The sequence below is a fragment of the Leptidea sinapis genome, chromosome 21 (assembly GCF_905404315.1).
Source record: "Leptidea sinapis chromosome 21, ilLepSina1.1, whole genome shotgun sequence".
NCBI classification, from domain to species: Eukaryota; Metazoa; Arthropoda; class Insecta; order Lepidoptera; family Pieridae; genus Leptidea; species Leptidea sinapis.
Window position 1 is genome coordinate 4,865,590 of NC_066285.1, and position 26,135 is coordinate 4,891,724.

General features: G+C 35.6%; 1 protein-coding gene across 1 annotated transcript; it reads right to left on the reverse strand.

Annotated features, from left to right (window-relative positions):
* Window positions 1-1,174: 1,174 nt before the first annotated feature.
* Window positions 1,175-24,980, reverse strand: LOC126970407 (mothers against decapentaplegic homolog 4). The gene is made up of 13 exons (XM_050816240.1): window positions 24,836-24,980; window positions 24,094-24,340; window positions 23,178-23,352; window positions 21,971-22,180; window positions 20,991-21,107; window positions 20,375-20,512; window positions 19,416-19,520; window positions 17,989-18,119; window positions 17,076-17,167; window positions 15,885-16,053; window positions 13,323-13,449; window positions 11,242-11,386; window positions 1,175-10,393 (listed from the first exon to the last, which is right to left on the reverse strand). The coding sequence occupies exons 2-13, from the start codon at window positions 24,328-24,330 to the stop codon at window positions 10,324-10,326; spliced, it is 1,716 nt and encodes a 571-aa protein (XP_050672197.1). The 5' UTR covers window positions 24,331-24,340; window positions 24,836-24,980; the 3' UTR covers window positions 1,175-10,323.
* Window positions 24,981-26,135: the final 1,155 nt, after the last annotated feature.

The window sequence follows — 26,135 nt, forward strand, 5'->3', positions numbered from 1 at the left end:
ACTTTTAGTAAATCAAATCTTAACTGGCGCTAAATTTTTATCAAAGTATTAGAATGTATAATTATATTTCAATGGTATTTTTTACTATTCTGGAGTTTTTTTTAATAAAATATATTGTGATCTTAGCTATGTGAAATTTAAATAAAATATGGAGAGACGACATTAAAAAGACAGATGAGAAGTTATGGACTAGGACAGTGAAGGTCAGAGTACTATGGAAGAAGTTGGAGGAGGCGTATGCCAAAGGACACAGACTAAAAAAGAAAATATAGTAGTTTATTAGTAGATAGCTGGCGTCATATAATATTTAAAACTGTCTCATTAATAAATAGTTCTTGTTTATATATCAGCTTATTAATAGTCTGAATAAAAAGCTTATTTATATATTTATTGTGATAATTTTTCGCTATGAGATTCGGTATTATTCGTATTGCTCTCAATTCGGACCTACCATTGCTACACAAGTCCTTCAATATCCAGAGCTGTGCAAGCATAGATGGCGATGTAACGTGTGTCAAAACAATATAGATGCCACTCGTCCTGCATGGAACTACGACTACTAAGATTTCTTTTATATAAAAAAATTTTATTTGTTACATACCGTGAACTATATAACGTACAGATATATAGGTATATAATAAAAAGCCACAATAGTGGAAGTAAGTCGTTTAACTTGGCTGTACCTATTTAGAAGTTTCTTAAAAACTGATCTGTGCACCAACACATCTGTGTATATATCTATATACACAGATGATGAAGATAGTTGTTGAAAGGTTTACAAATTATTCTTTTCAGTGTTTAGCCGATTCCCTAACTTTGAGAGTAATACTATCAGCCAGTTTCTTGCGGCCTTATGACCGGCTTAAAAAAGCGTGGTTATAAAACTTGATCGAGTGACGTTCAGTGCCGTGGTTACTTGGAATAGAAGGCCAAAATGGGCCTCTAAAAATCATCATCATGCAACTGTATAAGTTGCAAATTCAGCCTCACATATTTTTTCAGCCTTTTTCTCCTATTATTAAGAAACAATACTTCTCCATTCTTTCTAATACTGGAATAGAAGAGATGTACCTAATTCCTCATCCTTTTTATCTTCAGCCACTAGGCGACGCTTCATAAATGCTATGCGGTGGATAATCCACAAACAATAATTGGTTTCCAAATAAAACTTCAGTTAGAGGAATAACCTTTATATTCATTTCTTTTAAATTTCACTCTTACACTAAATACGCTTAAGGCTACTTTACGCCACGTGCGGAAAACATCAGTAAACATAAAAAGAAGTTATATACTAGCATTAACCCGCGACTCCGTCTACTCGCAGTCTTATCTGCTGTTAAAGTTCAAGATTAAACTGTTTTAAGATACAATGCATTGTGGCAACAATATCACGACGAAAGAAAAACGCGAAAAAACGCGTTCAGGTTCTTTGATGGACCTCTCTGTATTAACGCGACCATTATTAAACAAATAGATAACAGACACATTTCAAAGATGCCTTGCAATAATTTACGATTAAGTTGTCCGGAAGTACACCCACAGGCACCCTTACTGTACTCTCTTCTTTTGGGCAAATTAGATTGAACGAGACAGCCACTCCATCGAAAGTTTCGTTGTTTTATAGTTTATGAGGACAAAGTCACCGTGCTACCTGTATTGATTACCACCGCCCACGCTTCCAAGGCACAATAAATAAAGCTCTAAAGGTTGATCTGCATCCATTATATGATAATTCATATTTATACAATATTTATTACATTTTATGAAATAATTTATATTATTTAAACATGACTCATATATTGGATGCAACACCTTACAAACTAATTTATTATGTATATTACAGCCATTTAAGAATACTCTGTTTGATTGAAAAGAGTGGCTTTTGAGGTTCTTATATATTCTTCTCACGAGCTCAACTTTTTACCAACATATGGAAATTTAGTAACTTAAAAGAAATATTTGTAGTGACGATTCAAAAGCGCTTAGTTTAAGGCTAATTGATTAGAGTTTGTTTGACTTTGACTTTGACCCGACTGTATTTACTTTGTGTGTCAAATGTTTCTTTCATTGAAAACGAATCCGACATAGCATTATTATTAAGATTATGAATCCTGCAGTAATTACAACATAGTTCATATTACATTGGCGATTTTAGTTGCAATATTATAGCTCATACTTTATTAGAACAAGCAATGAATTTAAATAATCGATCAACTCCCGCATCGTCGAACCCGATACAGAATTGTGATTGCAAGGCAATTTTGACACGTGTCTGTTTATAGGGAGATCCGCAGAGAAATGCTTGCTGCAATTGTATAAATGTCAAGATGTTTAAAGAAATTTGATTTTATTAAGATATTAAGTATACTAAGGTATCAAATATATAAGGCTGAATTAAGAATGAGATCGTTAGACCTTTTACGGCTAATCAAGACAATTGCTATTAAAAAAAAATAAAAATTGCAAATCACTAACACTAATCTTGTACTTACACATTTGTCATTTGTATACATTCAATACTAATCTAATATATTATTGATCTGAATTAATAATAATATATTATTATCTATAATGACAATAATTTAATGACACATGCAACAGATATTTGTGAGAAATTTTTAATCGTAGACACTGTAGTCTGGCAAGCTTGCCAACGTTCGTGGCAACTTAGAGGCAATGTATGAAAGAATTCAGGCATAAAACCAACAACTTATTGCTGCATAGATAGCACAGCCCTACCTTAATTCATTACATTTTGAAAATGTATAACTCTTCCATGTTTATCTTCAAGGCTTGTTTCCAAAGCGGTTTACATAATTAAAAAAAAAATGACATCTAATATTTTTGTTTGGCAATAATTTGTAGTCTGTGTCTCGTAACGAAATTTGTTTTTCGCTAAGTTTGTAATCGCATTAATTAAATAAAAATCTTAAATAATTTATACGTCTAAATAGGCCTCTTGCTGCTAGACAAATGATGAAAACAGGTCAGGTTTATTACTATAATGTGCGTGACAAGCTATGTCTTACACTCGCGATTTGTACACTTTATGTTAGTGTGCGTGCATTGCTCAATATAGAGGTTAACAGTCAACCTCAATTTTTTGTCTATCTAGACGTATAAATGATCGAAGACAAAAATATTGTTGAATATTCTTCGTTACTGCATTTCCCTTATTTTCTGGTTTCAATCAATACATATCTTTGACATACGGACCTTCAGAAATTGTCCCCATATACCAGGAACGTTGGCTAGAATACCTAAGTATTGTGGAGGATTTCTATCGCTATAACATATATATAAATATATAATATAAATACAGCGCTAAATTTTAAAATCAAACTGCACACGCAGCCTGGACGCGACTGTAAAGGAGAACATGTCAATATAGATAGTAAACATATAAGAATACACTTCGTGACGCGAAAAATTTAATAAATATTAAAATAAAATAGAACAAAAGACATTTTATATAAAAAGGAACGACCAGAATACAATTTTTACCAATTTCTTGAAAATATATTTAACTTATTTTGATTTTTATGAAAGTTTATTCATAAAAATGCAGAAAAATACTTTTATTGGGGTGTAAATTTGTAGGTACTGTTTGAGCTCAAAACTCATTTAGTCTTGGTTTATGAAGTGACTAGACGAGCAGATGATCCACCTTACATTAATCATCTGCTCAGAACATTATCATAATATGTGTAATATATACTCATAGTGGGTCAACTGTTTTGTTCTGCCCCTTAATATCTACAAAGCTGTCTCGACGTCTAGTCACAAAAAATATGCTAGCGTTGTGCATAGCCATTTAGAGTACCGATGGTACGCACATTTAAAGTAAAAAATGATGATGCACATTTAAAGTAAGAGATGTTAATACGCGTGAATATATTTATCAGGCCGAAATAGAAACCTATACGGAGACATTAATTTTAAAAATGACGTTAACAACAGCTAGTACATGTAGAATTTGTCAAATATCTCATTTAAAAACATCAACATCGTTAAAAATTGCTGCTTAATACTTAGAGACTATAAGAAACAACGTCAGTGTGAGGTATTTTTGATACATTGTCAAATTTCACTCGATTTCCGAAAGTCTATAATTTTATACATTATGGCGACTGACCAAACATTTCACCGTTATATGTACCTAGTTTGCGTTATAATCTAAAATTGTGTCTTGTACTTAAAATTACAGCAGTACGGTTAGCAAAAAAACAATAGTTACTTTCGATTAATAAAAAGATTTTCTGTTATTAAATTGGTACCAATATTTGTTGCACGCAGTACTGCCGCGTGTGTGACAATTAGGAGTAGAGGCGGCTTATACCTAAGGCAAATTGGACGTAATTCCAGAAAAACGTTCCAAACCACAATCATGTCAAAATTGTGTTAAGAACACAAAACTGGTCACGTGATTCATATTAACGGACTGACAAAAAGTGTCACTCTCACTGTCATCATGACTTAGTAGCCCAACCCACATGTATGGAACACACTAATATTTATTAAACTTTAAACACGAACACGAACTTAAAATGCGATGTTTGTGGCTTGGAACGTTTTTCAGGAACTACGGCCAATTAGCCACGGCCAAAAAAATATTTGACATAAAATAAACTGCGTTAATAAGTTACCTTACACAATATCGTATTACAGAACTGTATTGCAATGATTGTGATGAAATTTGGTATAATAAAGCTACGATATAAGTACTAAAAAGTTGCACAAACCATTTGAAAAAATAATTATTAACATTATTTATAATAATGATCGCTTTGAGATGTTGGCATTTATTCCGCCTCTGGGTATGAGTGAAAAGTAATAACAAGCCAAGCAGTTTTAGTTCATTTTCTCTTTAAAAAGATGGCTTTAAAACAAATTTATTCTTATTCTAAGTCTCATTTTTATTCTAATGTATGTTAAATTTATTAAGTTACATTGAAAGGCTCTGATCAGCCGCCATCTTAACGATAATCTAAGTACAAACATTCATAATCTGCCTCAAAATGTCACTTACATTATTAATTAAATATAATATGTATTATTTACATAATGTTTTTGGTAACACTCTCCAGATATGCGACCAATAAATAATATTACAACGTTTGTGATGAAATTAAACTGTGCATAAAATATAAAAACTAAAATCAAACTTTATCATAAAGGCGACAATACGAAATCAGTTATAAAACTATAGATAAAATTAAACATATAGTAAAGCCATTTGAAACATTGTTGACGGTACGGAGCAAATAATAAATTGTGATTTGCCGGGTACTGTCTAAGCGAGCAGCCTCGCCAGGAAGCCTGGGACGTTTGCGGCGTAACCTTTGCCGCGTAACGTTTGACGCGTAACGTTTGACGCGTAACGTTTGCCGCGTAACGTTTGACACGTAACGTTTGCCGCGAGAGGCTGGCTCGGTCTATAGGTTTTTTTGCATGAGGATACGCACGGTAAGGACGAGCCACGGTCAGGCTGAGGCAGCATCAAGCTCTCAGCTTAACTTGACGTCGAAGTGACTAACGCGGCTTATATTATAAGCCAGTTTTGGATGAGACCATACATTCAGAAAGCTATAGCCACTGCCTTTGTATTAACTGTACGTCTTGTACACTGGTACAAAAAGAAAATGACAAGAAATTACAGGCCTTTCAGAGCAAGAGTAGTGGAGATCGCCTTTGGCATTATAAGTCCTGCGTTCAGAATATTAAGAAAACCCCTTACTATTAGAACCAGTATAAAAATAGTTTAAAAAAAAACTAAAACACACGCTTTGGTTAAAAAGATAATGATTTAAATTTAAAATGAACATCAATTCCTGCCTTAATTTCATCGACGAAAGATGAAAAAAATCTTAATTTGCAAATTGAAAAATGGAATAATTTTATCAAATTAATTTATTGTCATCGGTCCTCGATAAATAAGTTTGAACGAAATCTGGCCGTTAAAAGTGGGTCAAAATCGCGCCCAAATGAGTCGGTTACAAAAAAAAAAGGAGAAAATATAAAGCGTGTAAAAAGATTTCGTCGTTCGTCGAACATGCGAGGCAAACATACCGAGACGCTTTTGAGCATGGACAAAAACCGACAATATTCGGGCCGCGGCACGCTCGGGCGAGACGGAACGTTTTGATCGACCGAGGATTTGACTCGCACGGCTGCTCCCTCATTCAGTACGCGGCTATTGGATAATTTAGCTACCAACGCTCGTGGCACGTGCAAATACGAAATTCGAAATCGCGTACAAATCACAAGGGAAGTAGCGACGCCCCGTTTTACTATAAACTTAAAAATTATTTATTTTATCCAAGGGTTTTCGAGATGACTTTCGTATGCCAGGAGCGCTAGTATGCTCATAATTTACATTCGAAATTACAAAGAAAAATATGTTTACGCTCCGCGTGAAATAAAAATTCTACTACAATCAATGGGAATAAATCTCGAAACACGTAATATAAAAAAAAAAACATTTTTTAACACCTGTAATGATTAATCAACAAATAGTTAGGTCACAACATTGTTGCTATAAAGACAGAAACAGTTGCATTTTTCATCCATAGATATTTTTTTTTTTTTGGTTCTGTTCGTCCATCTGGACAGGCAAAGGGGTCAAAAGCCCATACAGCCAAGTCATCCATAGATAGATGAGCACGGGTTTTTTTTTTTATTCAAGCTGGCTTTACCCGATCGGTATTCAGCTGTACGCACATACTACGTAATGAAATATATTTAAAAATAAAAACATGAGACCCACAAAGTGAAGTGGGAAAATTGCCTTATACCGGTCCCATATTAGTCAACAGACGCGTATGATTACTTTCAGGCGGTTGAGTCATTGAAACAATTTTTTTTTATTTGTTTAAACTTCTACGGTCAAGCCCTACCCAGCATTTTGTAGATCGGTCTATCCTTTTGTTGATTAACACATTTATTATCTTAATATTATTATCTATAATATAAAAGTCTCAGACACAAAAATACAACACTCTCATACAAACACTAATATATATACACATTATATTTAATTCCTTGTTACAAGAAAATGATCATTAAATCCTACCTCACGATTTTGTCAGCGCATCACAGTTTCTTAAACAATTCAGTGGCACCAGACACATCAATACATTCATAAAATAATAAATCAACTTGAAAATACATTTTCTCTATGATATTTTTCATTTAAATATATTTTAAACTAGCTGATACCCGCGACTTTGTCCGTGCACACACATGCTGAGCACGTTGTGCTTATAAAAATCGTTGTTTCTTAAAACTTTAATACCTTAATTTTTTCTAGACTTAAAATTGATATCTATCCAGTAGCTTTTACGTGATGCGCGCACAAATGGAAACCTCTATCATTTAAAAAAAAAAAACTCAAAATATTAACTGTTCATAGTATATTGTTAATTGGTAATCTTGCATGCGAACTATTCGCACGGATCAGCTAGTTACATACTATTATATACGCACTTTAGTGTGTAACAACGACAATATATAGAAATATTTCTGAAAACATCTACTCTATAATTATTTATGCATGTATTGGCATATCCAGTATCCACAATCCAGGCACATATTGCTAACAAAATCCACCATTCCGACATTCACTTCCAGACAACACAAACTTATCTAACCATAAATTACTGTGTAATTTTAATTTAACATTATCTTACACCTAAAATATTCAATTTGGCTTCTTTCAAGTTGAACCATAATTATGTCTTGTTAGTTCTATTTAATATAAAATGCCTTATTTTGGTATCATTGCTAAACAATATTCGTATATATAATAATAATATAAGACCAATTATGTCCTAATTGCTTGAGCAACGTCTGGACAGTTCGTCATTTCCAAATATACTATTTACTTTTAAATGAGTCATACTACTCCAGTTATTAAACATAAAATATTTAATAAAATGTATTTCTTTAATAATCTTATTTATTTATAAGCTCAGTCAAATGTTGGTCTGTATGAGAAATCATTCTTATTAGGGCATTTGACTTCCCATTGTGGTGTAATTACAGTGGATTTTATAATTATTACGTTCTCTATTGTGACGACTTTTGTTATGACGGTGGTACACGATTGGGTATAAAAAACTGTGTCGGAAACAATCACTCAACATGGAGTATGGCAAGCACCATTTTGTCTGTTTAAAGCTATACCTATATTATTAGAGAAATAGCACATTCCTCATAACAGAATAAGACCAGAAATCGAATGAGGTCATGTGGATTACGTCATCAAGACAATCGACTCAACGGCATTTCGCGCGCATTTCAAAATTAGGAAAATCTACATTTTGGAACGCAAAGGGTTAAGTCCCCAGAATTTAAAGTGTACTTTCAGACGACAATAATGTGGCTTTTGCGACTTCGATTGTATAGCGACTAATTTCAAACAAAATAGCTTTTTTATATATTGTTTACATGGTCGGGAGCTTATGTGGGAAGTAAGTTATTTTCCATATATTTTGATTTTTTTTTTCTTTCGTTATTTCTTGCTTTTTTTCTAACGGAACGCCGGAACAATAGTAGTTCCTTCACCATACAATCGAAATCCAAAGTATTTCAAAATATTACTTATTCCAAATTTTAATATGTGCAAGATCTATATCGTTGATACTCCCTACATAAATCCTATAATCCCATGCCATCTGTCACAATAAGATTGCTTATTTATCAGACAAATCAAGATTACGGGATACACATTTTAAAGAACTGGGAAATTGTATTATTCAAATTTTGGCACGATACTGATCATGACAGCAGACTTATTTGTAGTTTATTTTAGACAAATACCCTATTATAAAAGGTATATCTATAATAAATGATCAATAAAATCAAAATATTACATCCCATTTAATAGTAACACGCATTTGTCCTGTAAACAAAATATATTGGTATATATCTATCTCTTTTTTATAGTACAACTCATTTAAAAGTACCACTATCTTACTGAGATCCCGTCAATATTATTTAGTTTGTTCTGGTAAAATACTGTTAAATAAATCTATGAGTACATACATACATACTCTAACTTAATTAATACAAGACATAAATTTAGTTCACCTTATAATAACACGAGCGAAGCGCCTTAAAAATGTGCCACATTTGTTCCCAATTTGTCAAATATCAGATGACCGACTACAGTTATGTTAATTCACTCACATCCTGGGTTTTTTTAAATAAAATAAATGTCAACAAAACAATAATAAAGATTGTAGAATACTTAAAAATAATTCTTACTTTAAAAAAAAAGTATAAAGAATTCAATAGTCGGTCATCATCATAACACAAACCCAACATTTCTAAACCAACTCATTTCAACGACCCAAACTTTTCACATACCATAATAACAAAACGCATCGGAAGACGAAACGAAATTTCGGAAGACAGTGCCAAAATAAAACATAAAAATTTTGTAGACCACCAATATATTCCTAACATACCCTCAAATTTCAACACCTCACCCAACAAACGAGCACATAATATTGTCTTTTGGCCACTATTGTTTCTCCACACACTAAGCAACACTTTATATTTTTTATTCCGTCGAATACATACTATTATTAACTTAGGGTATGTTCCGATATGCACTGCGACCACTGTACAGTGTGAGGTCAATTTAGTATACTGTGAAGCCGTTCCTTTATAGCCAGTTATATTGGTAAAAAAACTGTTGGTTACTGTCAAATTAAAAATTTTTGGGATTAAACTATAAGTATTGTTACAAAACGTTAGGCACTCGAGTGGTTTTAACTGACCACAGTACTGCGAGTACCTTAACTCGAAAACGCCAGTGCTCACAGTAGAACATGGCGGCGATTTATGACGTCATATATTTCCCTAGGGTACTGCGGCAGTATACTGGCAATCCATAACGGAACGAATTTTTCTACAGTGATAGCACTGTGCAGTGCTCGCAGTGCATATCGGAACATACCCTTAGTGTTGTGATTATTGACACGTGATGGGAGTACTCGGTATAAAACACGTGCACTATTGCAATCGACATAAACATTTAGCAGAAAGAATTTGCAAGAATATGCGTGTTTTATTTTATCTCTCACATAAATATGAGTATATTTAATTACAGTAAGCTATAAATAAATGATAATCAAAATAATATATATAGTTGAAACTCCTATCAAATCAATATTTCCCAACACAAAGTATAAATATTCGGTTAAAAATAAGAACTTTCCATCTCACTGTACACAAGGTAAGAGCGCAGCATTGGACTCGTGGTGGGGAGTGGCGTCGGTCTGTCGCTCGAAGGCCTCAAAAGAAGCCGATCAATTCCTACTCGATGTTTGTCCGAGGACCGTCAATCGGCATCGTGTGCAATACCTCATCGAGAAGTTGAAGTGCTCTGAAAATCAACAATAAAATTTACTGTTAAATATATATATATATATACTAGCGGACCCGACAGACGTTGTCCTGTACACAAAATCGGTCCAGTCGGTCACAACCATACACAAGTTCAGGAGAATTATATATGGACTGAATTGAGAATCTAAACCAATCTCAAATTCACTGGAACACAAAAAAAATCATCAAAATCGGTCGTTTTGGAGGAGTTCACTGTCAATACACGTACAAAAGAATTATATATATATATATAATTCTTCGCGCTATATCTGTATATATATGTATATATATACAGATATAGCGCGAAGTTGTATATTATTTGTACCACAACGGCGCCTTTTTCTGCCGTGAAGCAGTAATGTGTAAGCATTATTGTGTTTCGGTCTGAAGGGAGCCGTAGCGAGTGAAATTACGGGGCAAATGAGAAGTAACATGTTATGTCTCAAGGTGACGCAAGCAATTGGACGCAATTCCAGAAAACGTTCCAAACCACAATCATTTTGAAATTGAGTTAAGAATAAAAAACTGGCCACGCGATTCATATTATCGGACTGTCAAAAAATGGCAGCCCTACTGTCACTCTTTAAATGACATCATGACTTAGTAGCCCAACCCACGTAGAATACACTAATATTTATTAAACTTTAAACACGAATTCCTTAAAATGTTATGTTTGTGGCTTTGAACGTTTTTCAGGAATTACGTCCAATTATAGTGCCGCTGGGAATTTTTTGCTTTTTCAAGAATCCTGAGCAGAACTACATTGTAATAGGCAGGGCGTATCAATTACCATCAGCAGAACGTCCTGCTCGTCTCGTTTCTTATTGTCATTTAAAAAAATCATACCTATGTAAGTGTACTTCAACCCAGCACGGCGTTTCTTTGATGGAACTCCGAGGATAGTCCGGGCCCCAGCCCTTGACGAAAGAAAGCCTCACTATACACAACCGTCGAAGATCATCCACGCCAATACCCGCGGCGGCAGTCAAACCTGAACACATAATATATGATCAATAATTAAATATGGATATTACCCGACGCCTTCCGAGTAATTTAGACAAACTGATAGTCATAGGCAAGGTAGGGCGAGAGCTGATCATGACACTCACTGGCCTACCACTTCTGACTGCAATAAGGAAGGCCGAGGACCGGAAGAAGTGGTAGGCTTTAGTGACAGTAAATGACTATGCTATTTTTTTTATAATATTCTCTGTCACTTATGATTCCTATTTGTTCGTGGTTTTAAAATGTTCGAAAAGTCAAACAGCGTTCGGTGACACATTTAAATTAAAGTAAAATAGCTGTTTAATATTTTAAAAACAAATACCGGTTGTTCATAGAGTGGGAACAAACACACCGTGGGTATAGACCGTTTGTATCTAACTATCGGCAAATTATTATTATCAGAGGTATATTATAACATTGTTGAAACATTACACTGACCCGTTGACTTGCACCCCAACACCCGCCCGCTATTTTCAGTACAATTAGCGAGACAGGAATAAATAAATATTATGCTATTTAATATTTTTTAATTTTCGTAATTTTTTTCCAATTTTATAATATGAATCTGGAAAGCTCTTAATATTGGTATTTACCAATTACATTTGCAAGGGCTAATAAAATAGGGACACAATTTAATAAATATTAAGATATATATAAGATATCATCATCATCAAGATGGAAGACGTCCACTGCTGTACAAAGGCCTCCCCCAAATATTTCCACGAAGATCGGTGCCCGCTGCCCTTATCCCACGTATTTCGGCGACCAGATCGTCGGTCCATCATGTGGGGGCCTACCAACGCTGCGTCTTCCGGTACGTGGTCGCTATTCGACTTTCCTGCCCCAACGGCCATCTGTCCATCGAACTATGTGCCCTGCCCACTGCCACTTCAATTTCGCAATCATTTGGCCTATGTCGGTAACTTTGGTTCTCCTACGGTCTTCCTCTATATATAAGATATACTAACGATATAATTATTAAGATGTAATAAATACTAGGTTTCACCAGTGATGGCTACACATGCATGATGATCACAGAACTCTTAGGAGTTTTACCATTAACACAGTCGGAAAATCATAGATTTTATTCAAAAAAACTGTACTCACAGGGCTTTTACAGTAACATAAACTTTACAATCACAATTGTGCCACCGGTTCACTCCTCGCCCATCTCATACCAATATTTTCGGTTTTTTAATTCATATATACGTTTATTCGCCGCTTTATAACGGTCGGCAACGCTCTTGTAATTCCTCTGGTGTTACAAAAGAGTATGGGCTGCGGTAATTGTGGTCACGTGGTATGTGACCATTAGTGACCCGTGTGTACGCCTATTTGTCCTCTTTCTCGTTTCTTCTATGAGAGAAGAAAAATATTAATAACGGATGTGAAAAATTAAGTTCACTGTTTAATGATCTTTTCGGGCATGGGGTATTTTAAGTATTGCAAAAGGTAAAACGAATAACAGTGTGATATGTATTACAAATGAATGAACTAAATAATTCAAATATTGTTTCTTGTATAGTTGCAGCAGATGGCATCAGTAATAAGCAATTAAAATCAAATTAAAATTCAGAAATAGAAAAGAGGTACTTTGTGTCTCTTTTATTACTGAGTAAACAAACCTTATTAACAATTATATCTTATACTTTCCTATTTATAACCTATGAGCTACGATTACATCATTTATACGGTGAAAAAAATTGAGGTTGACAGTTAACCTCTATTTTGAGCAATGCACGCACAATAACTCTAAGTGAAATACAAACCGCGAGTGTAAGACGTAGCTTGTCACGCACACGAAAGTAATAAGCCTGGGCTGTTTTCATCGGTTGTCTGGTAACAAGAGACTATATCTAGACGTATAAATTATCTTACGAGCTACCTTTAATAAGCATAAATGAAACACAAGTACTACATACATTTATTCATTCCGGGATGTGATGGTTGTATGTGTCCCGCTACAGCCGCCGCCTGAGCTGCCGCCGCCGCCTGTGCCGTAGCTGCTTGTGTTTGCATTTGTCTGTGACACTGCCGGAGATCGAACACCTGAAGGAAGAAATTTTTATTTATGTATCGAAACCAGCATAATCTGACCACAAGAGTGACAGTATTATCAGAAATGAAACATAAAACATTACCTAAAACATAAACAATCGCTTTGATTAAGATGGCATTGAACTAAAACTTCTTTAGAATCGTTGTGATTTGAAACTTGATGAAACGAAAAAGCGTGACGATAAAGACACAAACGGGTAATGTATAGGATTCAGCTGGCCAGAGAATGGGACAAACACATGATTAACGTGGGAGAAAATGAGATAGGAAGCATTATACTGTATTTTGGTACTAGGCGATCATAGCTGAAGAAGAGGTTGTCTTATGTATGACGCGAGTATACCTTAATATATTCTGACGTCATGCGCACGACATATTACTACGTAGACACGCGGAGAACATAAATTTGGTAGCGGTGATAATAATGTCTTTCATAGCGGCTGAAATCATTTTTCACTCTAGCAACATGTACCAGGACCTCATATGCAGTTAAGAGGTTCATGCACATTGCACATCTTAAAATTATTATGACAAGCAACAATCCTTTCCTGCATAAAATCAAGTCAATCCCATCTTTATTATTCCATAATCATTTACCCATTTAAAAAACAGCTGTGAATATTAAAACTTGTAAAGGTTACAGAACGAATTGATAGGGATTCGTATTGCATTACAATTATATGTCTCAGGTCGTTTGGAGATGCGTAGCGTAACAGATCATAAAATATGACAGCACTGGACAGCTGTTATAAGCGGTTGAAACTGGTTGGCATTAGAAATAGAAACAACTTGTATTAGCAATATAACGCCACACATAATTTTAAATTGAAAAGACATCTAAATTAAAACAGTAAAATGAAATATTATAATGATAAAAAAATATTATTTAAAAAAAAGAATAAAACCACTGTGCGGCGCTTGCTTCATTATTGCTGGCTCAATATTAGCATTAGGTAGGTATTAGTAGTACGTAGGTCACACTAAAAGTTTTGCGTAACTTAAAGAAAACAACATGTTATAACCAAAATATTATGTTTATTGCTTTTCAAAATACTCTCCATAACATTTTAAACATTTTTTCAAGCGATCGAACCATTTAAAACAGGAGGACCATAGATCTGAAGGCATGTTTTCTACGAGCTGATTGAACGTTATCACTGCCGCTTCGGAATTGGTAAAAATTAAACCGCTCATCAAATCTTTAATTTTGAGGAAAATACAGAAATCACAGGGTGGTAGGTGATGAGTTGTACTTTTTCGGAAGCTAAAAATGACTTCGTTTTGTTGGCCGTGTGTGGTCGTCTTTGGGGACTCTTTTTAACACCCTGGTAAACAAACAATGGTAGAATACCACTCGGCATTTTTTCTTTTGACCTTCGAGTGGAATTGTAAACAATAAATCCACGTTTCGTCTCCTGTGACAATGTTGACAATGTCATAAACAGCATTAGAATGTCCGTGGTCATACTTTATTAGCATCTATGAGGACGATTCCACGCAAGCCCCCTTCTGCTCCGCTGTCAGTTTATCAGGGAACAAACGACAATTCTTCGTGTAAAATTTTCTGAATTTGGCTCATACCAATCCCCAATAGTCCTCGAATTGTCTCATAGGTAATCCGCGGGTTTTCTTCAATTAGCCGCTTAACAGTAGCCACATTATATTCGTTGACGGCAGTTGAAGGCCGCCTCAAATTCAGCAAACCATCGCCTCACGGTGCTAAAGGAAGGTGCGTCTCTCCCAAAAGCATTTTGAAGACGAGCGGCAGTCTTGCGGAGAAAGAACTTTTAAAATCATAAAAAATCATCGCTCTAAAATCTTTTAGACTTAATTCCATTTTCGTTGGGTGGGACTTTGATGTGTGATGAAAAACAACTGACAAATGATTTCCCGCCAATTGATTTTTATTACTAAGAAGGTTGCAACGCTTCAAAAAATATAACATTCATAATTCAAATAGTTCCGATTAGCTAGAAGTGCAAAACTTTTAGTGTGCCCCATGTAGATAGGTCATTTGGTACTTACTAAGAAATAAATATTATTAAATGAAGAGGTAGTTTTATCACTTTGTTAGGTTAATAAACAGTTTCCTATAGTGTCAGTACAACGCTAAAATTACCTTTTAAAATAAGGAAACTTTCCACTAATCTCATACTAAAGTTATGGGTTGTTTAATATCAAAACATTGGACACTTATCGTTTGATTTTTAAAAAGAAACTGATGTTACTTTATTGATAAGGTAACGTACTTTCGATACCAGTTAAAATTTTATTGGTATCTGTAATAGTTACGGAATAATCGCCTGGTTGAACGCTATCATCGATTACATCCTGTGTAAATATTTTTATTCCCAATGCAAACAATTCAGACGAACATCTGAGCTATATCTAATCATTCTTTTTCTTAAATTCATGAAAAGACATACCTTAATACAAGCTGAGGGGTATATCTTGTGCACGGCGTCACCGGGGGCTCTGCCCGCCTCGCGATCCAGGTAATATGACTGCACGAACACGGAGTGGTCTGAAAGACACCTGAGCCATACATCGCCCTCCCCTCGCAGGTCTAACTGGACCCCTTTGCCTATGTGAAGTCTGTAATAGATAATAAAATGTATATTGGTTGTACGTAAAAGATATCTGCTCCTCGGGACAGTCCCGATAATAAAAGCAAAAGAAGCAATGGGGCTACATCTATATGCAACACCAAGCTATAAAGAGTTCACAAGTTTTGGATCTCCGATAATTTTCGACAGATTGGGATATTAAGATGTTTCTGTTGTCCAGTTCAGTCCTAACATGTCAATTGCCGAGTATTTATTTCTTATAAAAAAAATAACAAAAAACAAACGACTTCAAAAACACTATCCCAAAACAATAGATATAATGTGCACTAAAAAGTATAAAAATAATTGCGTATTTTATACAATCTAATTAAAAAAAGAATTATCAAAATCGGTTCACCCAGTTGAAAGTTTTGAGGTAACAAACATAAAAAAAAGAACATACCGACGAATTTAGAACGTCCTCCTTTTTTGGAGTCGGTTAAAAAGATCATGTGTCATGAGAGAATAAGCCGTGGAAAAGCTCTGAAAGATTTAGTAAGATTGCCGAATAAGCAAAGATGCAAAAATTCACGTAATGAGGTGATTTTTTTTTTTTCAATATTTCTAAACGGAGCCAAAATATGGGCTAACCGCCAGAAAGACCGCAATGAAATATATGCGCTTGATATGTGGTGCTGGAGACGACTACTAGGCACATTGCACCAATCAGTCCATTTAAAAAAAAGGTTCGAATCAGGTCTTGTCCATATACGACGGATATCCTGAAAACACCGCAGAAGGAAGCTAATTCTACAGCTTGGTTGTATGTGGAGGAAAGAAAACATTAAATATTAATTGAATGGTCATATGTCAAAGTGACATTTGTAGAAAAATATTAATATACGATATTGATATCCAACGATTATTTATAGAAGTATCATTTACTATTAGAATTATTATTTAAGGTATCTTTCATATCATAAAAAATATATGAGTAAAAACTCTAGCCAAACATTTGGATGCATAATTATTGCACTATATAACTGCATTCACTATACAGATGTAACAAACCTTGCCCGTTCGCTCTGTTCAGTTCTGTGCACATTGCTTAGTGCTCCAAGACAAAATCTGTTGCCGCCAGAAGGATCCACATAGCCGTCAACCTGAAAACATCATCCCTTTATAGCTTAACACAGTGGTGTGCTTATCATATAGGCAATTAGGCAGTGCCTACCTCGTTATGAACCTAAATAAATATAGCACTTGTGTTAAAGTTAATTTACTACCTACAGTAGGCAGTACATTGCATACACGAAGCAAGCAGCGTTTCATACAACTTATGTCGTACTGTCGGACTAAAGCACAACAACGACTATTTAGATCTACTACAGTGCCTACCTTGCTGGAAAACCAATGCACGCCCCTGGCTTAACATACCTATTTAAAACAAGTATGTCATGTCATAAAAACTTTTGCGTCATTAGTTTACAGACATATTATTGTTTAGGTTTCCAAGCCTCTGAACGAAAAATATCCATTGGAACATTTTGTTGTCCGTCATTCTGTCTTTAATTCAGTCAAGACCAGTTTATCTTAGGTAAACCAAGTTGAAATTTAGAACAATTATTTATGTCCAGATGCGGCCCTGGGATATGAAAAGAGGTACGGCCGCACTCTCGGTATCAAAAGATGCCATAGTACCAAATACGAAACATATAATATTTATGGATTCGCCCGAATGAAAATGCAATTTCAATGATTCAAGAAATTAAAATTAAGCAGCAAAGCGGATTTAAAATATGAATTTTATTTATGTATTAGAATATTTATATCATTATGATTTATGCATGCTAATAATTGAATTAGTTTAACATGTACAACACATAATTAATTGTAGAAACGTACATCATTAGTACAGTACACAATGCAACGTAAATGAGATCTAGGCGGCCGCTCATTATAATATTTCTTGATACGAACTCACAGTAACATTGGGTCGGCTAGAGGGCACCTTGAACGTCTCTCCAACTTGCGTGTCGAGTTCAAAGTACGCAACAGAACACCAGTATTCGGGCGCGGGTTGGCTCGATAACAACCCACCCGGGTTTCCATTGTCTGTAAATATATGAATATTTTTAAATGTTGCGGAGAAGCGGATCGTCTAGCTCTAGCATACTGAATGTAATATAACCTCTTGCCAAACTTCTAGTTCACTCTGAAGTTCGCACCTATATACACATATACATAAATATAGAGAATGATCAATGACGAAGATCTTTGACGTCAGTCATTTTGTCTAAGCCTGATCTTTTTAGGAAAGTCGATAAGTTCTACGGACAGCTATACACGGGCGCACGAGCGCCTGTTATCGATAAGGCTGAAAACCCAAGAGACAAAATAACCCGATACTATAGCGTCTATCCCTCAGCTTGTACGAGATTTAGTATGGCCCTAAAACAGCTTAAAAACAAGGCGCCGGGTGATGATGGAATTAGAGCCAAGCATCTGACAGCTGGAAGTACTTCTGTGCTTAAGATCCTACAAAAAATATTCAAATCAGTCATCCTCGAGGGTAAATGCCGCAAGTATGGCACAGAAGTATAGTAGTGGTATTCTTCAAAAAGGGCGATAAAACGCTTTTGAAGAATTTTATACCTATATCACTTCTGAGCCCTGTATATAAGGTTTTTTCTAGGGTTATCACGAATGGTTTCGTGCGTAGGTTATACGACTTCACCATACTGCACCATAGACCACACATTTATCACATACATACTTACGCTGCGTTATACAGAATACGGAGGAGTATAACCAGCCACTTTGTTTAGCGTTCGTGGACTATGAGAAAGCCTTTGATTCAATCGAGAACTGGGTGGTACTTCTTCAGTATCTCCGATAAATCGATATCTTCGGATATGATCGAAACAAAAATGAAGATATCCGTAGGAGAACGAGTCACCGACATAGCCCAATTGATTGCGAAACTGAAGTGGCTGTGGGCAGGGCACATGGCTCGACGGACAGATGGCCGTTGGGGCAGACCACGGACAGGAAGTTGTTAGGTTAGAACCCCACAAGATAGACCAATGATCTGGACATGACCACCGGAATAGGTTGGATGAGGGCAGTTCAGAACCTATCATCGTGCAGATTTTTGGGGGAGGCTTTGGTCCAGCAGTGTACCTCTTCCGGCTCATATGGTTATGATACTAATATAAGTTGCGAGTGTGAATAATTATTTTTTATTCATATGTAATGAATTAATAATATCTTCAGTTAAATATGTATGAATTCCTGCAAAATAGCGCCAATATAAATTTCTTGAATAATTTAGCCAGTGTTTGTCAACTTCCGACTAAAAGATGTTTAAAACTAGTTTATCCTTCTAATTCACATAAAAAGGGTAGTTACAGTAGTGATGATGATGTGCGGGTGCGTCGACGGAGACTGCGGGCGCCGCAGGGGGCGGGGCCAGACTCTGCGTGTACGTCAGCGTGTTGTTGCCGGTCCACGTTCCTGTCCAATTATTAAACTTATTTATACAACACCAGCAATATGATGCGCTTATAATGTAAACCCACGGTTCTTCTCTTCTATCTCTTAGCATGCCAGAGTCATTTACTCTGGAGACACAGTTATGAATCCCGCATCGTCCATGTTTTTTGACAAAATAAAAAATAGGACAATCTGTGATTTGCAACCAAAGATAAATTATATAAAAAACCTTATTTTTGGAGTTTACTCCTTAACAATCGATTTTCATATAAGGCGCCCGGTATGAGAAAAATTTGGAGAGTAAAACCTACTCATCAAATGGGATAGTAACGTTTTTGGTGCGCATCATTTCTCGCGCACCTTTCACTTTTCAGTTGTGTGTGTGTGTGTGTGTGTATAATATATATACTTGTGTGTAGCCAGCATACATAGTATACTGCGTGATAGCTTACGCATGTAGTATATATACCTATTAGGGTGTGCGAAAATGTAACCTTGTGTACAAATGTGTCCTTGCTGGACCTTTTAAAATTGGAATTTTGAGTTCCGCTTTTAACAGGAGTTGTATTTGGGCATTTCCTGACATATTTTGAGCGTTAAGGATTTATTTGATTTCTATAGATTTATTTTTTTAACAGGAGATTTGATCGGCCAAATTTTGAAATTCCAGCATAAGTGCCTAAATTCCTTCATTCTTGAGAAGTAAACTCCAGTCGTGCGTTGGAGCTGACACACACACTTTTTTGTTGAGTTTTAGTACAGTTTTTACAAGAATAAAATCGTCAATTTTTTTAACTCTATATATATTCTACATTTTGGAGTTATATAATATTACACAAAGTTTTTCGGAATATGATTTGATAGTTTGTATTCACCTTGTTGATGTTGAGTGTGCGGTAGTGGGCTCTGCAAAGGCGGACTGGTCGCTACGAATCCATTCTGTTGAGGCTCGGTCGGTGTGGCCACAGCTGTCACTGCCACGGAGGTCTGCGTCGACACTGCTACAGATCCCGCTAAAATTATAATTATATTATTGCGTGAGTATGAATGACATCAAACAAAGAGCGATATCAGCATATTGTGAGACGTTCGTATCCTCATTTGTCGTACAAAAATCAGGTCAAACAGGTTTTCGGAACACTCCTCGTAATAAATGCTGAAAGTTACCCACCATCTCGATGTCTGGCGTTCTCTACAGTGCGGTTTTCAGTCATTTTTATTTTAATTATATTGAAAATTTCAATAAAAATGTAATAGAAAATTTTTATTGCTAAGTACTAATTACTATTAATCTTAATTACTAAGATGTGGAAAGAGCTTCCTTGTGCGGTGGTTTAAAAAAAAGCGCGGATACCTTTCTAAAAGGCCGGGGACGCTTCTGTAATTCCTCTTGTTGCAAGAGAACATGGGTGGGGTGATCATTTAACATCAGTTAAATGATCTCTTCTATAAAAAAAAACTTAACATTGAGAACTTTGGGTTTTTACTCACCAGGTAATGTTTGTGTTAACTGTGTGTCGGCCGTTGTCTGTTCATTTGTAAAGAACGTACTATTAGCTCCATCCATGAGTGGGGTAGTGCCACCGGGGGACATATTTACTGACATTGCTGGAACATAAAGAATAATTTGTGCATAATTTATTATAAATATTAAATAGAAATAAAGTTCGTGAACAAGGCTAGTAATACGTGCAAAATAAAATGATCAAAAGCTTACAATGATTCATTCTTTTCGGGAGCCAGAGCGTCCTGGCGTCCATTGTATCCGGTGGTTCCAGCTTTGGAACTAGTGTTCTTTGCTGAGCCATTGCCATTTGCTGTGAACTTGGGATAGACATTCCTTGACTTATATTAGGCATTTGTGGTGTTCCAGGCGACATTTGGGTAGGTGCTGATGCCATTCTTGGTGATGCCATTTGAGGTACATTTGTATTCATCTGTGGGGTCCCCGGTCCCATTTTAGGTGTGCCTGGTCCCATTTGAGGAGTCCCGGGTCCCATTTGTTGATTTCCAGGTCCCATTTGTGGAGGTCCAGGTCCCATTTGTGGAGGTCCAGCCCCCATTTGCTGTGAACCAGGACCCATATGCGTAGGACCAGGGCCCATTTGTGGGGTAGTTCGTCCCATCTGTGGAGTTGTCCTTCCCATTTGAGGAGTCGTTCTGCCCATTTGTGGAGTTGTTCTACCCATTTGTTGATTGCCTGTACCCATTGGTGTATTTGTCATTTGATTGTTTGGATGGCCTGGCATCATTTGTGGCGGCCCAGATGTATGACCCATTTGCTGTGTGATTAGCTGAGGGCCTCCCGGACGTAACGGCGGCCTAGGTCCATGTACAGGCGAAAATATGTTCGGGACGCCATCTGGCGCTATCGGCACAAAAAACAAAAGCAAAATAAAAATTAAAATGCATTGCAAACTAAATAAAACATTGATAGAAAATAAATATTACAAACGTAACATAGATCTTACATTGTCCTTGGTTAATAATAATATTTGTTGTTTGGAATTGTTGATGGTGGTGTGGTATAGATGAGTGTGGATGTCTTGGACTTGTTGCATGATGTTGAATGGTGACTAGTTCTCCGGTATCCATATCCATGCCATTACCACCAATACCAGCTGTATATTCATCTTTGACTAGCCTACTGGGCCCAGACTGTAGTGTAAGATTAGATAAATCTGAAATTAACAAATAATATAAATAAAATATAAATAAAATGTACAAAAGCCAGTGTATATTAAATCCTAGTGGTACATCATAAGATCATATGTTTTACGAACAAAAGTCCATCTCAAAACTTTTAACATACTTACAGATACTTAATTTAGAATATTATATAAACTTACACATAGGGAAATATAATTAATAAATAAATTTTATGTACACGTAAACGTGATACGTAGTTAATATCACGTTTAAAATTGATATTTTACAAAGTTTTTAAATATTGCCGAGGCAATCTTTAGATAGCAACAAGACAGCAAACTCGTTTGTCTGTTCATGGTTTGGCGCTCACGCAACCAAGACCAGAAACGGGCAGTAATACGGGCGAGAATACCATGGTTAACATGTTTAATTTAATAAGTACCTTTAAGATTAATGTAATAATTTGTAGTTTCTATAAGATTTTTTTATGACAAGAAGGGACGAGACGAGTAGAATGTTCAGCTGATGGTAATTGATACGCCCTGCCCATAACAATGCAATACCGCTCAAGATTCTTGAAAAACCCAAACCAACTATACCAATAAATATTGCGCTTGTCTCCTTGAGACGTAAGATGTTAAGTCTCATTTGCCCAATAATTTCACTAGCTTTGGTGCCCTTCAGACCGAAACACAATAATGCTTTCCACATTACTGCTGCAGAAATAGGTGCTGTTGTGGTACCCATAATCTAGCCGGCATTCTGTACAAAGGAGCCTCCCACAGATTTTAAGGATTGTATTAACCCCAACACAGATTTTTTAATAAGCTACATATTTTTAATGCTAATTAAATTTAGTATCTAAACTACTTTATATTATGCATTAGAAGTAAAGATATTCTCCTTGTCACATATTTATGGCAAGACTGGGTACATATAATTTTTTACAAGACAAATTTGGCACATTGAAGTGCTTAGTTAATCATTTTTAATAGTTAATAACATTCAGTATAGCAAATACAATCTTACCAATTCCAGGAGAAACAACCCTCTCATAGTGATAAGGATTGACACATACTGAATCACATTTCAAATCAAAAGCAAATTGGCAGAATTTTACATGTTTGAGCTCATTCTTGTGTAGGTCTGGCCAGCGCCATATTCGTGCATAAATAACATGAGGAAATCCCTTCCGACCAGCAACCTATAAATTAAATATTTAAACCAATGTGAGCTCATGGCTTAATATCGGCCTTACCTGCACATTGCCTATACTTGAAATGGTACATCATATTACACATTATATTTCGGTTATAATCATCACATATTACATTTTGTCATGAGAAGTTTTAAAAATTTTAGTTTTTAAGAATTTAATATATATCATATTTAAATTGTAAGATATTTTCCATTTTCATCATTTCTTTATGTATGTCATATTTTCTATCTCAAGGTCCAAAAAGAGAAACCCAACTGATTTAACAAAGCAAACAGAATTTTATAACGAGGCAGTACTCTAACGGTTATCTCAGTGTTTTAGAGCACCGGCACGGAACGCCGGAGGTCGTGGGTTCGAATCCCGCATCGTTCATAAAATTTTGTTTTTCAAATTTTATTTGTGTATTAATCCTAGAAGTGAGGGTTATCACTTTAAAAACATTACAAATTGTTTAATTATAATTAGTTCTACTCTTGTGAATACATTGATATGACTGCTGTTTAAGTAAGAGAATGAAGTGCATGCATTGTCAGTGCCTTACATAAGGTATGTCAACATCAGAAATAACTATGTAACAGATTCTTCAAATAAACTTTACATAGGTTCCTTTTAAAAACCGATTTTTGGTGAACAGGAACAACTTGACCTACACTTTCTTTCTGATGGGATTTGGAAAGTTTTGAAGTATTATATTAAATTTTTGATAAAATAAAAATGCATATCAACCTGTAATCGTCCATCCAGTGTTCTCTGTATTGTAACACACTTGCTAGGATGAGCGCCATTTGTTGTAATAGCTGTTATCAAAGAATCTAGTTCATCTCGCTTTTCCTTTAGCTTCTTGACAAGTGATTCTATGGCACGTTTAGAAAAACCTTCACTCTCTCCACCTTGCCTGTGGCACATGAGTGAATGGACAATGCTGAGACATGCATCAGCTGAAGTTGGAGCAGTTGTATTCATGACTAGGTACCTTTAACATGAAAAAATTTAAAAATATATATGTCAAATATAAATTTTCTTGAAATATTGTTTATAAACAATATTTTAACAGTAATAATAAATAAATACATTGACAGTAAATAATAATAAATTTATTTACCATAACCTTTTGATCAGTTCGTCAGGTAGTCTAAAACTGAAAATTCCTAAAGTTTACAGTTAAAGTTTACATTATATATGTTGAGTATAATCGATGAACTTTATTATTATTTACTGACATTCCAAAATGAAAACATGACTGCTGACAAAAACTGCTGTTCTATTTTTATCGATACAATCCGTATAAAAAAATAATTAGCGCGTTTCTTTTGACAATTTCGGAGAAATTCTTTAAGTGTATTCTAATTTTGAATATAAATATTGCAATTTTACGTACGGTAGAGAATGGCAACTACCCAAAAATAAAGTAATACAATTTTAATGTACCTACTTAACAAAACCAATGTTACAGTTTATGTACAATTACCTGTTTCCTATTATGTATACTGCAACAAATCTTAATTTTTATGTATCAATTTATAAAATTCTAAAAACAATGCACATAATTCTAAAATCATTAGAATGCTCTAATTGATTCACAAATCCACAAAACCAAAACAGAATGCGAATTTCGACATTTTTGTCTGGGTTGCCATTTGCCAACGATTACGAATAATATTTTTACTGCTTTGCGAGTTTCAAGAGCTTATTACAAAATAGTCTATCTAAAGGAAATCTATTATGGAATAACTACAAAATTTAATAATAATCCATTCAATAAAATTTAAAGATGCAATCAAAATTAGAACAAATCGTATCCAAATTATAATTAAGTGCGGCTCGACGGCCCAACAATGATTGAATTGCTTTCAACTTAAGATTAACAGTTCAACAATATATGACAAAATTTACGACACATGCGTACTTGAACGTTTGGCTCAGTTGGAAAGAGCGCTCGGACGGAACCGAAAAATTATGATTACCGATGATAGGAAATCCCTTCGTTGGACATATTTTTATTGCGGCTATGATTTCTACAGTCATAAATGGCACAAGGCATATTTGTATTTTTTAAAAACATAATTATGCTTCACTTGACCTCAAATGACTGGTCTCACCTGAGCCTCGAGTAGGTACATTTGTACACAATAATGGCGACAGGGTAACGCCCACATGCCACTTCCACCAGTTTTTTATGTTTTGTGTCTCTAGCAGTCTCTCTAGTGTTTTAAGCTGGGGTCCCACAGTCCGCTATTCTACGGATCAGCCACGCACAGCCAACGAGCACGGACGGGGATGCACCGTGGGCAGGGCCGTTCCAACGGTGCGTGTCGGTCTGTACCGGCCTGTGTCATCACTGGCCAGACCATATCTTGACCGCACCTTTGAAGTTACCGACTAGCGATGGATACCGGCGCACCACCACAGACGTGTCTGTGCTATCACGGACGAGGCCGGTCCCAGAGTGCATCGTGCGAGCTGGTCTGCGTGCGTCCGCGATTTTTCGGACCATGGGACCCAAGCTTTACAGTTCATGTATGAGCTAATGTGTAGACATGTGTCGTTCGTTCAATTTTAGAGAATCAGGTCAATACTGATCCGTCGCCAAAATTACCAGGGTCGCACGACCCGTTCGATCGATTAATTGGTTCAGGTTCAGTTCCGCTTCCGGACAATGGTTCACGGCTCACGCCTCAGAACCAGAACCGATGCCAGTTACCTACGTACAATAGTAGTATGATATTGCTAAGTATCTACTAACTAATAGCTAGTAGTTATTAAGTAGC

Coding starts and splice junctions, on each gene's coding strand:
- LOC126970407 (XM_050816240.1), bottom strand. CDS start 24,330: ATGAATACAACTGCTCCAACTTCAGCTGATGCATGTCTCAGCATTGTC. Junction 23,353..24,093: donor CACTGGATGGACGATTACAG/GTTGATATGCAT, acceptor TTTAATTTATAG/GTTGCTGGTCGGAAGGGATT. Junction 13,450..15,884: donor ACCCCTCAGCTTGTATTAAG/GTATGTCTTTTC, acceptor TTCTTCCTTCAG/GTGTTCGATCTCCGGCAGTG.